The sequence below is a fragment of the Corvus moneduloides genome, chromosome 1 (assembly GCF_009650955.1).
Source record: "Corvus moneduloides isolate bCorMon1 chromosome 1, bCorMon1.pri, whole genome shotgun sequence".
NCBI classification, from domain to species: Eukaryota; Metazoa; Chordata; class Aves; order Passeriformes; family Corvidae; genus Corvus; species Corvus moneduloides.
This window is the reverse complement of record NC_045476.1, coordinates 62,752,036-62,768,330: the sequence shown is the minus strand read 5'-3', so window position 1 is coordinate 62,768,330 and position 16,295 is coordinate 62,752,036. Positions and strand designations below refer to the sequence as shown.

The window sequence follows — 16,295 nt, the reverse complement described above, 5'->3', positions numbered from 1 at the left end:
AGGAATCAGCTGGATATTTAGACATCCAAGAAGAGTACTCTTATCCATCAGACATACCCATCACACTGGAGCTCATTATTAATGCCCTCACTGTTTCAGAAATATTGTGACACCTGAACCTGCACATTCTTCAAATGTCAGTATGAATGGCTGCCTTCATTTTCTGCAGACTGTTGCTTAAAAAAACTTGATAAAATACCTGCTGCAACACTGAGCTCCATGTGGCTGCACAAATCTATTCAAAATTGAAATTATTACAAGATCAAGGCCTTAATTGGCAAAATAAGGAGCCGGCAAACTTCTGGATGATCTGATCAGATTCTACTGTCATGCTGTTTTGTGATGCTGAGCACCAGGCTTCATATATAAGTCTCAGTGTATGTTATCTCCCCTGGTTTTTTAGGTGAGAAAAAGAATTTTTACGATACTGCTCTTTTTTTTTTTTTTTCCCCCAGACAGTGAGCTCAGGCAGCTCAGTCGGCCCAGCCATAGTGTTCTATCTGCCTTAGCACAGCAGCTTTCCTCTCCAAGTATATTTCTATCACGTAGGCACCACACGTCATGAGCTCCTATTGTGCTGTGCATGTGCTGTTCCTTGGGTGTGAGGAGTGGCGAGTCCTGGTGTGTTGTCATTACGAGGCACAATCATTCCCACGATGTGCTGGGACTGGGCACCAGGCCAGAGACAAAATGTTTCCAGTATCAGAGAAGTGCAGTGTGCATTCACTGCTTCAGAGTGGAGGTTTGTTCTGGGGAAGCGTGGACTGGTTTCTGTGAAAACCAATGGGTCAGGTCCTGGTGCAGGGACAGTCCCTGTGATCCCAGTGTGATCCCAAATGTTCTGGTTTGTTTGAACAGTTGTAGTTAAATTACACCATAGTGAAGAAACATAATCTTATTTTAAATAAAAATGTTTTTCTTGCTATTTTTATGATGATTCATAGGAATATGCATACTTTTTCTGTTAATTATTTAAATAGGCTTTCCAGCTGAATGGCAGCTTTAAGCCCTTAAATATCCTGATGCAATGGTGTAGCTTGGCCTGTGCCAATGCGATTGGACACTGCGACACTAGGTAGGAATTCATGTGTGTTAACTGAGCCAGTGTTATGGTCTTCAAAAAGACCATAAAGCCAGCTTTATGATCCAAAGGGAGCATTGCTTTTCCGATAAGCCAGCATTTCCAAAAAAACCCTGTGAAGTGCATACCTGGAATTCAAATGAGCCAGCTGCTGAGCCAGCATGGCAGGGCTTCTGGAAGTGCATTTCATAAAAGCCTCCCACAGGGTTTTGGCTTTTATTTTTATTCCTCTTTTTCAGTTTAAAGAAAAAAAGTCAGTAAAAAATAGAAATAAATCTTTAAAGACCATGTTTAGGAGAGGACTGTCTGGGTGGGTTATTCCAAAGGCTTTGCAACCTAGACAGGATAGGAAATGTGAAATGCAGAGTATATACCTATGTGTACACAGTAAATCAGAGCAGATTTTAAGAATGTGTAAACAAGCATGACTTGTGAGCCATGGGCTCCTTCTGGCAGAAAATTGCTGTCTTTGTAGTAAAGAAAACCATTCTGTTTGTTCCCAAACAGTAGGGAAGAGACCTTCCAGCACAGCTATCAGCAGCAGCTGCTTCTTCACATGTATTCACACCAGTCTCTTCCTTGGTGAAACCATTCCCTCTCTGTAACCTTACTTGAGAGCTCACAAACTCTGTCAATACCAGAAGACCAAATTTTCTCCTTGGAGGAGGGGGAAAAAAATCTCTTGAGGTCAGCTTTTGTCTTCTACATGAATTTTCTTCCCAGTCTTTTCCTGATCCACAGCTTTGAGTTCTACAAAAGCTTTCAAATTCTTTTCTCTTCTTGCTAAGGATCAGTTTCATCCTGTTGAGTTCTTTTATAGTTTCTGCAGCTCCAAAGCAGATATTAGAGACACTAAGTCTAGTTTAATGTCAGAATTTTTTAATTCTGATTATGGGATTGTTTGCTGATGGAAGGAGACTCCTGAGCAGAGATGGCTGGGAAAGCTGAAAGGACAGGTTGTCTGTTCTGCTTTTAGCAGTTCAGCATGGAGCATCCCTCACTGAGGAGCCATCTTTCCACTTTGGAGCTAAACAATCCCCTTTTACTGTATACATCACTTTTTAACTAGTTTTTGATTTGTCAAAATTGCTGCATGGTTGCACTGGTTTGAGGGAAAGTGAAGTCTTTGTCAGGAGTTTCCTTTTTCTCCTTCTGCTGCTAATTGCAGATTATGTCTCTACACCTAGGCCCCTCGGTTTTCAAAGTAAGTTTGCCAAATCCTTTTTCTTAGGGGTTTTTTAGCATTCGTCTCATATAAACTTTTTAGTAAGAATCACTAAATAAAAAAAAAAACCAGTTTCTTCCACCATGTGAACTTTTATGAATGTCGTAAGTTACTAAAATAGGGCCTTATGATGAAATGGGCTGACTCCCTGTAGGAAGAGGATGTCACAGCCCTCTACAAGTTATTTCACACTTGCTTTTTTCTCATAGTGAAATTTAAATTAAATACTCTAGTTTTGCACTCATTCCAATTCATTTTGGATAACAGACAGAATCAGTTTCTAAAAGTCATCTCATCAAATCACAGAAAGAGCCCTGCCAAATTGTAGTAAGTATTAAGCAGGTACTTTTTGGAATAAACAGAACTCTTCCCTGACTGAGCATTTAAGGACACTGGCATGTCAAATCCCCATGGTGCTTTGCTGTAAGGCTGGGGATTTCATTTAATCTTGTCCTGATGCTCTGCAGTGCCGTGTCTGCGGTGGCGCCTGCTCAGTTCCTCCTCCTCCTCCTCCTCCCAGCTGTCGCTCCCAGCCCGTGCAGAGCGAGTGGGCAGAGCCTGGCTCCGTTAGGGCGGACAGCTGTGTTTGGGCAGTCTCCAGTCCCCCTTGTCTTTCCCATGCTGGCACAGTTGCAGTGGTGTCTCTGCCAGGGTCCCTCAGAAAGGTAGCTGTGGTTACCATGATGCCATGAAGATTTTTTGCCTTTTCTTTTATACCCCTATTACACCTTTTTACAACTTCTGTATTCCTAGTGCTTTTTGCCTACGTTCTTGGACTTGTTTGTCAAGCTAAGAGACTAAACATCTTAGAAGCTTCGTAGCTAGGGATCAGTGTGCCCCAGACCCCAAGGTCCTCTCCCGAACATATTCTGTAAACCAAGATAGAACCATCCAGGGGAAGGTTCCTTGGGGAGGGGGGCTCACTTGAGCCTCTCATTGGGGAATCTTTGATAGATACGCTAATTAGTAAAACCTATAATGTTATACCAGATCTTTTGGGGCATATACTCAGTGGGGTGCATTTCAATGCATATGACCTGGACGTGTGCACCTAAGGATCCTTAAATAAATACCAAAGTAAAATCCCTTTTCCCCTTCTAACCGTGTATGACTCTTGATTTTAAGACCAGGAAAAGGCATCAACCATGGGTATGAAGAGAATGATGAGTTTACTTGTGCTGCAAATGGTACCAAAACAGTGTTGGGATAAATTTAACTTTGCAATGCAGACAGCTACTAAAATATTGTTTATTTACACAAAGTAAGGTTGGAAAAAATCACATATTAAAAAGGTTTTCTGGCAAGACTTCATTGTATTTTGCCTCTGTGGGGAAAGGAAGTTAAGAACAGTTGGGCCCTCTACTGTTTCAAGTACCTCATTTTTCATCCTTGACAGAGCTAAAGCACAAATATTAGTTGAGCTTGATTTTTTTTTTTTATGAATGTGTGTTATTAAAATTTTGTGGGAATGTTTTGCTTCCTTCATCCATTCTGGCACATTACCTCAAGGTTTTAGAAGACAGCTTCATCATAAATCACTTCTTGTGCTCAAAGTGGTTCTATTACCCACATATAATGGAATGATGATACTCTGCCTGACGCCTGAGTAGGGCTTTTGTTGAGCTTCATCTGTTCTTGCTGCTTCTTTTTTCACCTTAAAGAATAAGCCTCAATAACTTCCATTTTTTCACAAAACAGCATCATTTTCTGTACAGCAAGAACAAGTTTATGGGGTTGGTGAGGAGGCCCATTCTTTATGTGTTGCTGTTGTGTCCCAACCCTGTCATCTGTGTAGCAGGTATTTCCTAAGACCCTTGAAAGAATTTAATACCTTCCTTTTTTCTTTTTTTTGGTTAAGACCATTCTTAGGTCATTCACAAAATAACTTGCAAAATAAATACTCTGATCACTTTTTTTCTAACCAGCCTTGTTTTCTCTTAAATCCGTAATTCTGATTTAATTTCCTGAATGAAAGCAGATCACGTTAAAAATATTCTTTCGCACATTACCATTGTGCATATAAAATGGTGGCTGTTAAATTTCTTTTTCCTTTTGCCATGTATTGTCATTGCAAGGATTTTTTCATGACTTTGGTAGCATTTACACATAAGGAAAAAAAATTACCACCTGTTTTACGCATAAAATTGAGAATAAGAATTTGTAAGTCTTATTTTGTCTGTAAAGAATTATGTGTTCTTGTTAAACACTTCTGTTCTGAAGAGGAATCATACAAATTATGTGTTCTGTATGCTTAATCTGTTGCATTACATTTTCTGTATGCTTAATCTATTTCACTGGTATTTCATTTCTTACCAGTGTGGGAATAATGACGGGATATTTTGATGACAGCTGACTGAAAAAAACACAGAAAGTTTGCTATGTAAGAAAAATAATTTTTACTAATATATGGTTTTCAGGTGCTGAACAAGGCCTTTATTGCTTTCCACATGGGAAGAGACTGCCTAGATTACACAACCTTAGTTCAGTTGCTTTAACTTTGAATTGGCATGGATTCCTGGTTTAGGAACTATATATAATTTTTGCCATTCATTTAATGAAGTAAGGCTTCAATATTCTAAATCTCAAGGACAATGAATAGGCACGTGGTCTTTACTCTTCATGAATACAAACAAATATATTGTTGCCATCTTAGCTGATAGACATTGTTTTTTTACTGAAAAATGAGGTGACTTTTTCACTGCAACTGTGAACCCTGGAACTTCCACAACATTCCCAAGGGTAAAATGTGTTCAGCCCCAATCTTAACAAACCTGTAAGTGCATTACACCAATTAATAGATTTACAGGCCCTTATGGAAACTGAGCTGCGAAAGCAAACCTCTAAACTCCTGATGTGAAGAAATGAACGAAATGACTGGTATCGAGGCAATTCCATTTCTGACTCTGTCTTTGGGATATTAAAGTTGACACTCAGCTGTCACCATTGTGCCCAGCAGGGAGTCAAAGGAGGCCTCACTGCAGTTGTCAGTCAGCAGGCTCTGAGTCAGCACGCATAATACACAAATTGTTGCTGAATTTTTTTTCTAACCTGTTATACTAAAACCAAATGCTAAGTTGAAGGATGAAGTTCATCCTTTGGTCTTCACTGCTACATGCACTTTGTGCTGGCTGACATTATCAGGTCATAATACAGAACTTTCCCAGATTATGAAAGGTGCGGTTCAGAAATACCTGACTCTACTCCACAGGAGGGGAATGTGGCTGTAGGTGGATCATCTGGAGAAATGGCTTAGCACCAGGACAGACTGTGAGAGGAAAGATCACATAAGCTTCCCATCTTCCAGAGCAGAAACTCCGTGTTCAGAGGTGGCTCTGAGAGTGATGGAGCTGCTGTAGAAAAACCATGGAACTCACACTGCTTCTCAAGAGCCAAATCTACAGCAGTAATGTACTTTCCTCTAATGAAGCAGAAAAGAACACGTAGGCTTTTGACTAAGTTGAAAACTTCATTCGATATATATGTTTTGGAAGAATAGAGCAGATTTTTGTTGAAAAACCAAACACCTGAAACATCCAAATCTCGTGCAACAGAAAGAGATTGCTGATTTGGAAATGGGTCTGCAATGCTTATTCTCTTTCTCTTTTGATTAAGTTCAGTTCCTCAAACAGCTGTAGTCTCTCATGGTACATCACAGCCAAGGATTCACTAAATGCAGTATGTTTTATCCAACAAAAAGGAAGACTGGAAAAGAAATCTTGAATATCCTTAAAAGGAAAAATAAAATAAGAAAAAATTTTTGCATCCAGCTTACAACTTTTCCCATTTAAAATTGCAGAGCATTTTTCAACAAACCCCTCTTTTTTTAAAGGAAAAAAATGCATTCTCCTGACAATTTTTTTTTTACTAAACTTTCTTTGTTCACCAAGTTGACTTAACATTAAAAAATTTTAAAATTCTGCATATTACTTGGCCTGATTTCCATAATTCTTGTCTAAGGAAAGGCAGCTCATTTGCATTCTGGTCTTGTCTTTCATTCCGCTCTGAATAATACCACAGGCTGCAGGGTCTTTGTCTTGTTGAAGTCCAAACTGTCGCCTTTCTTGAGGATCATCAGCTCTAACAAGGGTTAAAGTGTTATATCAGTTATATGCAGCTTTATATATTCAAAACTTATCCTGTAAAGGGAAATGCTTTTCTTTATTAGTTATGCCAGCAATTGGGAAAGAGCTGGTAGGAAAGATTTGCACTGCTGCTCGTCTAATACATGGCAGTAACGTGGGATGTTTTTGCAATTGAAGCAGAACACAGGACAACATGACTAATTGTGTTGGTAGAGTGGTGCAAAGCTCACTGTAAACTAATTATTCCCTTCTACACCAGGGAATGATGAATCTTTGCAAAACCAGATGCTAACCCCAAAATTTTTCTTGTATTAAAAAAGTAAGGCAATGCAGTAGCTCTTGATGCATTTTTGTTGCATTTCCTAGGAAATCCTTCTACATCATGCTTGTGTATGGAGACTTGTACCGCGGGTTCTCTTTTTATAGCTTTTTGCCAAACCCTCATGATATCAACTGGCAGTATAGGTATTTGACCCTCAGTACCCTGATGTATCTAAAATCTGTTATTTTTATATAAATTGACTTTGCACCCTACAAATGAATTTAGAATCTGATCCCAATTTTTAATAGCAAGTTTCAAGTGAGTACATCATTTTATCTCCCTTGTCAGAGAATAAAAGAGCCCAGAGTGTTGTCTGCAGTGTGGAACAGCAGAACCCCAGTAGATTTTTGAGTTCTCTTTGCAGAAACTGTTACCACCTTGGTGCCTAGAAAACATGAAAATCATTCCAAATTTGAGAATTGTAGATTATTCTTGTAATTAGTAATTAAATTTAAAGAAAATAGGATATTAAACCATGAAAGCTGAATACTTACCTTGCTGAGAAACAAATTATCAGTAGAGAAAGCAAACAAGTTAGTCTTATTTTTTCAAATAATTCTCCATGCTAAATAAAAGGTTGTTTCCAGTATTAAGCTGGGCCTTGATTGCCATGACAGCAGTGGCTATTTTTATGGTTTTGGAACATGAAATGGAAAGAAAAAGTGTGATAATATAGAGGAGGCAGAACTCCAGGTGGCATGCTTGGGATGAGAAGTGGTGGACCATGAAAGTTGGGGCTAGGAGGTCACCTGTACAATAACAGCTCCTGGTGTTCAGCTGTTGTCTGGGTCTGGGTAATCAGTCTTCACTGCTAAGTGACAGTGTGTTCCAGTAAAACCAGAAGACTGTTGAGTTCTCCCTTTCTCTCCAGTTCCCTTTTCCATGTTGGGGCCTTAATTTTCTCTTGTAAGTTGCAAAGCAAGGCAGATTCTTCTCCACTGTAGTGTTATGTGAACTCCACTTTGCTTTGTTTATAGCAAGTGTCAAAACTCCTTGTTTTGGATTGCTTAATCCCACTCATCAAAATGGGATTGGTTGCTGCTTAGGAGAATCACTTACAAGGTGATGTTTACAAATCTCTTTATGTTGACTTACCTGTGAGCAGTGACTGCTTCATCTTATCCAAAACCACAGTTGTTTCACTGTTGCCCTCTTCTCCTTGTTTTTTGGTTGTCACATATTGTGAATTTCTGTATTGGGTATGCTAAAATTGTGTGGAAGAAGGATGATCTTTACAGCGTTTGTACCATGAATTAAAATAAAGTGTTTGGATCCTTGCCTGAAGGATCCTTACCAAGTGCCTCTACCTTAAAAATGGTTGGCATTTAGATGACAGGAAACCTACAGTTGTTTTCAGCCTGACTGCTACTCTTGAGAGGAGGTATAAATATTGTAGGTGGTTTGAGTGCTCCAATGCACAGAACTTGCTTGTAGCTGGCTCATAGACACTGTGGCAGCAGATGTACTAGAATATTATTAAAGAAATGGATTGGAAAACTAGTGAAACAAGAAGTAGTGAGTCAATTATGGTTCCTTTAAAAAGTGAAAATTACATATTTTGTTAGCTGGTTTTAATTTTCATCTGTACAGTTCCTTAGCTGCCTCTGTCTCATCTAAAATAAAAGGCAAATAAGAACATACTTTTAGAGGAATGTGGCTATTTCTTTTAATATTCAGAAAAAATATTCATAACCAATATATCTTATTTAATAAGAGCATATTCCTTTTATTCACTAAGAGGGGTTGCGAAGTTGAGAACCGTATTTCTAAATTTAAATTGATGCAAGAATCTCTGTTTTTGATCCACGGGCTCCCTCTCCTGGTCTGGGAGGTGCTTGGCAACAGGAGCTTGATTAATGCAGAAGGTAAGTGGAAGTTATTTGCAAATTGATTTTGTGACATAGGGTCAACGGTGTCTCCGAACTTCCTCAACGTTTAATGACAGAATTGTGCTCTCTCTAATAGCAATAATGAGATGAACACGGGTGTTGTGATGAATCAGGCTTGCAGGGCCAGGTTTATCTTTTTTAAGTGCCAATTAAGACATATCACAAGGACAGGAAACAATGTGCTACAAACAATATTTACGAATAAAATCGGTAAATTTGCACATCAAAATAAATATGTATACTCTCTAGTTGCACTGATACTGTCACCTTTGTCACCTTGATGCTGTTTTCACCTGCTACTGATCTTACTGCATCCAAGTTGGACCATTTGCCTGTTGTATTTGATTGTGGAGAAAAATATCTTTGTATTAATATTCTTAGATTAGAAACACATTGTAACATATTGTTAACTGCTAAACAAATTTGAGGCCTTAGACTCATAAAGCAAACCTCATAGTAAAAAAACTCTATCTATTTTAGAGGTCACTTACTTTTGCCTTAAGTTTTTAAGCTTATTTCTAAATTTAATTAAATAAATTTCTGGCGGAGTTGAAGAAAAATATTTTTGTTTTACCGTGCCAGTCTTGCTTCTAAGATTTTTTTTCACCTTGAATTTATCACCATGAACAAATGTTTTCATAGCTTAAGAAACAAAACAAGTATTCTAGAGTGGTGTCCTTCCTTTAATGCTCCTAATTTGCATGTATTTTGAAGCAGTCACAATTAAAATAAATCTCTTCAGTTCCAAATGGTTTGGAGTAGATGTCGTTTTTCACATTTTTTGGACTAAAGATTTTCACACTAACTTTGGGCTTGCTTCATGCTGATGTAAGTGAGCACAGAACGTCACGGGGACTCAAGATATGCAGCTCCAAAAGATTTATTCAGATGATCTGCAGTGCAGATAGGGGCAGGGCTGGGAGGGGCTTTCTTACATTGATGACAATGCAAAACAAACACCAGACTAATGTGAATTACTTTTACTTTAGAATATCAACCTTTTATTCCAGGGCCTGAACTTATAACAAATATTCAAGAGTCCCTAGCATTTGCATGTATGTTAGAAATTGAGTGTAAATTTTTGAAAAGAAAGATCCTGCTAGTGAAATATCAAATTCCACAGTTCATTCAGAAATGTAATTCTAGAGCTGTTAATTTAAGTGTTCCTCTTGACTTTACTTAAAGCAAGTCTTGACAGTTATGTGTTATGAAGCAAAAGCAGATTTGGGAGAACTACTTATAGCAGTTGTCTCAATTTAACTACTATTTGTGCCAAGGACTTGGAGAGTGAACTTTTCAGGCATGCAGAGACTATAAGATGCATGTGAGAAGTGTAAATACTTTGCTGCTGTAAGTTGGTCTGACCTACATTACAAGGAGGACAGTTGAAGTGAATAGAAACAAAACGTAATGCACAAGTCAATAAAATTCATCTCTCCTAAGAATTTACTAATTTTATGTACACTTTAGAATAACAACTGTTTGCTGTGCATTCTTGTTCATGCCACATTCTTGATCATCCTCTTCACCATCTGTGTAAATCTCATATCCTGGCATCTATTTGTTATCTGTTTATCTTATTTAAGTTTATAGGGATTGAAGTTATTTCTGAGCTAAATGATCTAGCCTCTGTAACACCAGTGCTCTCAGATAGCTTGATACTTGTCAATGGAAAGTAGGTTTAACATCCATTGGTTAAATAGGCAGCGTGACAGGAGCACAGCACTCCCATCTGGTTTACTGACTCCACTGGTACCTTGGAACTGTTGTAATCATTTAACTTTTTGTACCTTCTCCTTCTCCCTATCCCCCAATTAAGAAGCGTATTTGATGTTTAGATTGTGCTTTCTACAGTGCTATGACTTGTTAAGTCTTTTCCATTAAAGCAATGTGTTTTTTTAAATTTTTTTGTGTACAGGTGCTTGGAACACCAAATGAAGATACGTGGCCTGGAGTCCACTCTTTACCCCATTTCAAACCAGGTGGGTTGAAGTACCAAGTTCCTCCACATTCCCTCTCTGGAAATGCATGACAGAGATAATTACATCCCTGACCACAAATGATCAAAATGACCTGGTGTGCATGAACCATAATGCACTTCTGCCAGCTGCTTACTTTTTATCGTGCTCGGGGTGGGGGGTTTTCTTCTGTTTAATTTCTTTGCTTTCTTTTTCATTTTTTTCTGTTTGTTACAGTATGAGCCCTGACCTGCTTGCATTCCTCTGCCGCTGAGTATTGTACCTTTCAGACTGGTAGTATGCTGATTCTCTAGCCAGGATTACTTTTCCAGCAGTGCACACCAAACTTTGATTAATACTAAAGGAAACTAAAGAGTAAAGACATTGTGAAAGCTGAAGTTATTAGTAGATCATCTGTTAGTATCTTCTGCAAAGGTTCAATTTTTTAATGTGTTGTATTTGAAGTTGTCATACTCTATAACCATCCTTGAAAAACTGTTTCACCATCTGATACCTTTTTGTGAATGGGAGCAGGTTGTCCGCTAGAGACTAGAAGGATGTGGTCAGCTTCATTATGCTATATATGTGTGCATGTTTATATATGTAATATATATAGTCCTGTGAACTTCTGAGTTGGGATCTTAGAAATGAGGTTTTTTAAACCTGGCAAAGCAGGTGAATGAGTAGGCAGGAGATGAGGCAGAGGAGTCATAAAGGACAAAGAGATCTAGATAGCTCTCAAAATAAGAGAGGGAGAGAAACAAATATATTGTGGGGCTTGCCCTGATAGAGACACAGAGCCTTGAGAAACAGGAATGCAGACAGCTTTCTTGCACATTGCTTTTTAGTCTCTGTCCTACTGCTGACTTACTGCTGCATAGTGAAATCACACTCCAGTGCTCTCTAGTGAATTAGTAGAAACATCCTTAACAGTCTTTCACTGAAACACTAAATATACTACAGTGTTCTTCCCTTAAACAGTGTGTCAATAAGTTTACAAGCTTTTGTGTTTCTCATTCTTGATACTGATTGAAAGGTGAGCATATATAGAAATCCTTACAGAAAATATACTGGTCTGTAAAAGCAGTCCAAAAACATTGGTTTTAGCAAGAATAGTAAAGAAAAGAAGAAAGCCTGAAGGTGTCAGTGACTGTTCTTTGGTTTGGTTTGTTTTTATTCTTCTGTGAGATATAGGAAAATTTTGAACAGTAGATGGCAGCCAAGAAATTTCCCGGTTTCACTTTTCGGTTCCAAGTGTGTCAAGGGATGTGGGTTTATTACCGCAGAAGAACATCAGGAAATAAATCCACTGTAGACACTTCATTAAATCTCGTTTTTATATAGGCATTGTGTTAGAATTGCTCTTATTTTTTCCACCCCAGACTATGGATTTTTCTAGCTATGAATACATAATATTTATACAAATGCAGAGTGGGGACAGGAGGAAAGGTGACTCTAAGACAGAAAATGGTCACTCAGTATTTTCACCATTTCTGCACGGCCTTTGTTCTCTCAGATCCTTTCCACATCTGTGAAGTATGTAAATTTGTAAGTCAGAGTAATTACTATTCTTGCTGGCAATCATTTAATCTTTTTAGGGCCTGTTAATGCAAAACGCTGAGCTCCTTAATTCCCTTGCACTGTGGAGGTCTGGGAGCACTCAAAAAATAAAATCCCTGTCTGTACACATACCGCGTTGTGCACTCCCTTTCTACCACTCTATATCCTTGATGACCTTGGTAAAAGGATTTTTTGTTTGTTTTATGGTTCCTCATTTGCTGTTTTTAGAAATAACAGCAATAGAAAGCATCATCTAACTGGACAACCAAAACTGGCTTACATACCCCAAAACTGAGTAATTGGATTTTATGCTGGTAAAGTGTGGAGTTGTTAGAGCAGCAAAACACAACCCTCTGGGATCATTCTGGGGTACCAGCATCTAAGGAATGCTCTGCACAAAATGCTCTGACCTATGGGCTGGGCTGGAATGAATACTATTTGCTCAGGCCATTAGGGTCATTGGAGATGTTTGATCAAGGATACCAGGTTCTCTGTTGCTTCTTAAAAATGTGCTTTCCTTCGTGCTGTTCTGTGCACAAAAGCTTTCTGGCTATGGCAAGACTGCTGCATCATCTTCCACAGATGCTCAACCAGCCATGCTCCCCTCCCTGATGGTCTGAAATTGCTGTTATACTCTAGCTTTCCTGACTGTCTTAGGAGCAAAAATGAAAGTTGAAGCTTTAGTAATACATTTGACAGTTGGACTCAATGGTCCTTGTGGGTCCCTTCCAACACAGAATATTCTGTGATTCTGTGAAGATGACTTAATCTGTTCCTTTTCTTAGCAAAAGAATGTAGGAAGAATCCTGAAATGTCTTGCCAAACCTGAACCAATTCCATTATTTGTGAGGATATGTTAAATTACTGTGTTTAAACAGTGATATGGGGTTAAGTAACTCCTGTGCTTTGCATGTGTTTGTAAATTTGAAAACTCATAGCTGCTAACAGGAAGTGTGATAAATTGAGAAGTGCAGAGAGCACTGGTGGTGAGGATGTCAACGCTCACTCAGGCAAGGCTTTGATTCTATAAACTTGAGTTGTGTAAGCATTAAACAAAAGCATTTGAACAGAAAGTATCAGTGATAAATGGTTACTATAGTTTAAAAATGCTGAGCACATTAAATACCTGTGGATTTGGGAAGACTATTGAGAGTCGAAACAGAATTTCATTGTATTTCTTGTTTGCATACAGACTTCAATAACTAATTTTCACACTGTGATTTGATAGGGCACAGTCTTGTGCTGCAGAGAGATAATCACAGTTTTCTAGGAGAAACATGTCTGAAAAACATGGTATTAGTGTCGTCTCTACTACAGTGGCCAAGGGTCTTGATTATTATGGAAAGCAGACAGTGCTTTAATAACTATGATCTCTGACATCTTAATATGTAGGAACGTTTCTGAGCCTGAATAAGAAATATGTTCCTAAGACTAGTTGTGGGTGGCTCTAGGTCATTTAACCTAACCTAGGTGATTTTAACAGCTTATAATAGTGAAAAGAAAATCATCATAGTTTTGTTTCCCATTTAAAAAGTCAGAAAACAACTTGTATTTTATCTGCCTGCTTTGAGATTACTTTCTGTCTTACAAATGCTCCAAGTACTATTTAAGATATTTAAAGCTAAAAGTTGGCCTGGTCTTTGAGCTTTCTCTGTGCCTCAGCCTCCATTCTCTCAGTTTGTATTTGCACCTGTGCACACAGACACACATACACACTTGTCCTGCTTAGTGAGTTACTTAAGGATAATCTAAATAATGCATTTGAGAGTCCTGAAATACTTCAGGAGTATTTCAGTAACTTTGGGTTACCTCTGTGATTCCCTTTGAAGCTGTTATGGATGCTATAATCTTGAGAGGGTCTTCCTGTACTCAGGTATTACCAATGAAACCCAGCCATTCTGGATCTGTGAAAGTAAATTATCTGCCCTCAAATAGGAAAACATAGTTTGAGGGAATTGTGAAAAAGTGCTAGTTGCTGATTCAATAAAATCTTGCTATTTCATCCACAAGAGAAGCCCCACGTTACAGGCTATTGGACAGAAACACTTTAAATGATGAACATCACCCCCTAGATCTTGGAGAATATGTTTGCACTATTTACTCTTTTGTTGCAATACTTTAGGAAGTATGTAGATTTGCTGAGCTAAAACAGATTCAAACACCAATCATATCACTGGACCTGTATCTCCAGGAATGAAATTAAAGTAAACCTTAACTATGTCTTATCTGTATGAGTAGAGGTGAAGCAGTATTCCAAAAAAAAGCTACTTCCTTGCCAGTCTTGTGTCCAAGTCTTCCTGAATTTTTGTGCATTATGCTCTTCATTGTTATTAAATCTCCCACTTTTCTTAGTCTGGAGTCCTATCAACTTTCCCCCTCCAGCCATTTCTCCTTGATAAAGAATCCTGTCCAAATAATTGAGCAAGATAAGCCTTTGGATATATATCTACGCTTAAGTTTCCACTTTTCTGACATTCTCAGTTAGTGTTTGGGACTGATGCTGTGTAACCTCTATCCTGGGAAGTTAAATAGAAATTTATCAGGAGGTACTGTCAGTGAGTAAAGTGGGAGAAGGTAAGATATGGTCACAATAGAAGATAAATGAACTGACTGTGGCAATGAAGAGACAGTAATGGTCAAGGAGAGAAAGAACCTTGTGAGTAAAGTGGAGAAAACATGAGAATGCTTTGTAATGTTCATTGTGCATCATTTTCTTTACAATACTCTAAGTGAAAGAAAGTTAAATATTTAATCTTGGGCTGATGATGTAGAAGCCTGAACCACACAATGTTCCACAGACGATCAGATACGATAGAGAGTAATACACCTGAAAAGGAGCCTATATGAGACAATGGAAGCATCTGCTGAGCACTGATTTTTGAAAGAGAATCCCTAAAGCCAGGATGAAAAGAGGTAAGAGAAAGAGTCTCTCCTTAAGGAGAAAGCAGAACACAAAAAGAAACAGTGAGAAAAAGCATTCATAGGAAATACTGCATAACATGGATTTTGCCAGGCACTGATGGGTACTTCGTGGATTTTTAAAAAATCATGAGTCTGTGATGGACAAAACCTCTGCAGAGCTGGTGTTCTAACTCAGGAATTCTCCTTTGCTTCCCAGGTGATCCATAAATATAGATTTGATTTAGAAATATGATCTGCCTACATGAATCTTAACAGCTGATTGACAGATTTTTTTTCAAAAGATTAGGTCTTCATTTGGAGTAGGGCTGGACTGGGAGACTGAACTCCTTTGGCACAAACACATGAACATACTGTGTATGAGAACATATGGCTTTTCAAACTTTCATAGCAGCTTTTCCTACAGAATTTCTCCAAAGCCTGTCAACATTTTGTTACATGCTAAATCAATATCTTGTTTGTTTACATCTACACTGGTGCCAGGGAATATTCCCCGGCGATGTGGGAGCCTCTAAACTGTTAGAGCAGCCTCTGGTATGCCTTCAGCTCATGACAATTAGCACTTACAAATAATTAATTCCTGGGCATTAGGAAGCTTACTTAGGGTTAGGAAGTTAGTGTGGGCCAGGGACTGTTCCCTGTAAGAAGTTCCCATCTCCTGTGTTGGAGGAAGGAAATGGGAGGTGCTGGAGCAGTGCTACAGGACAGTGATGGTGTCCCGGCCAAACAAAAGTCTCAAGCTCATTTAAATTACTGGTATAGGTGTAGTCTTTGAGAATTTGAGTACTTGAAGAAAGGAGAGCTATTTGTAAAGGAGAATAAATTTTTAATTTCTCCCCTTCTTTTTCTAAAACTAAACTGTATAATTTAGTGTTTCTTCAATCTGTGGCATCCACAACCCAAGGGAAACAGAGTTGTCAGTGTTTTCACCATTCTTTAAACAAAATTACATTAAGCTGAAAAGTTAAAATAACTTATTATATGTGCAGGGGAGGCAGGGTGAGCTCTGCTAAAAGGTGGAACCATTTAATGTAGAACTCCAGTGCTTCAGACAATGCTGGGTACTAAAATTACATTTTCTACTCATGCTCAGGAGGGAGTCTAGAAAACAGCAGCTATTCTTCCTCTTTACACAACCTGTGCTTTTCCAAAGCAAATGGAAGGGAGAAGAGGGGACGGGATGGAGGGGGGGGAGTTGCAATTTTTCTCAAGATGTTTGGCAGACAAAACTCCAAAGTCTAGCTCATTTGATAAAACTC

The 16,295-nt window shown here is 38.5% G+C and overlaps 1 protein-coding gene across 6 annotated transcripts in view; it reads left to right on the top strand.

Annotated features, from left to right (window-relative positions):
- CDK14 (cyclin dependent kinase 14) overlaps window positions 1-16,295 on the top strand; it is a 320,374-nt gene that overhangs the window by 207,273 nt on the left and 96,806 nt on the right. For all 6 annotated transcript variants that reach the window (XM_032112533.1, XM_032112560.1, XM_032112568.1 and 3 more), the window contains one exon: window positions 10,518-10,581. In XM_032112533.1, the coding sequence (XP_031968424.1) occupies window positions 10,518-10,581 (64 nt within the window). The remainder of the gene's footprint in view (window positions 1-10,517; window positions 10,582-16,295) is intronic.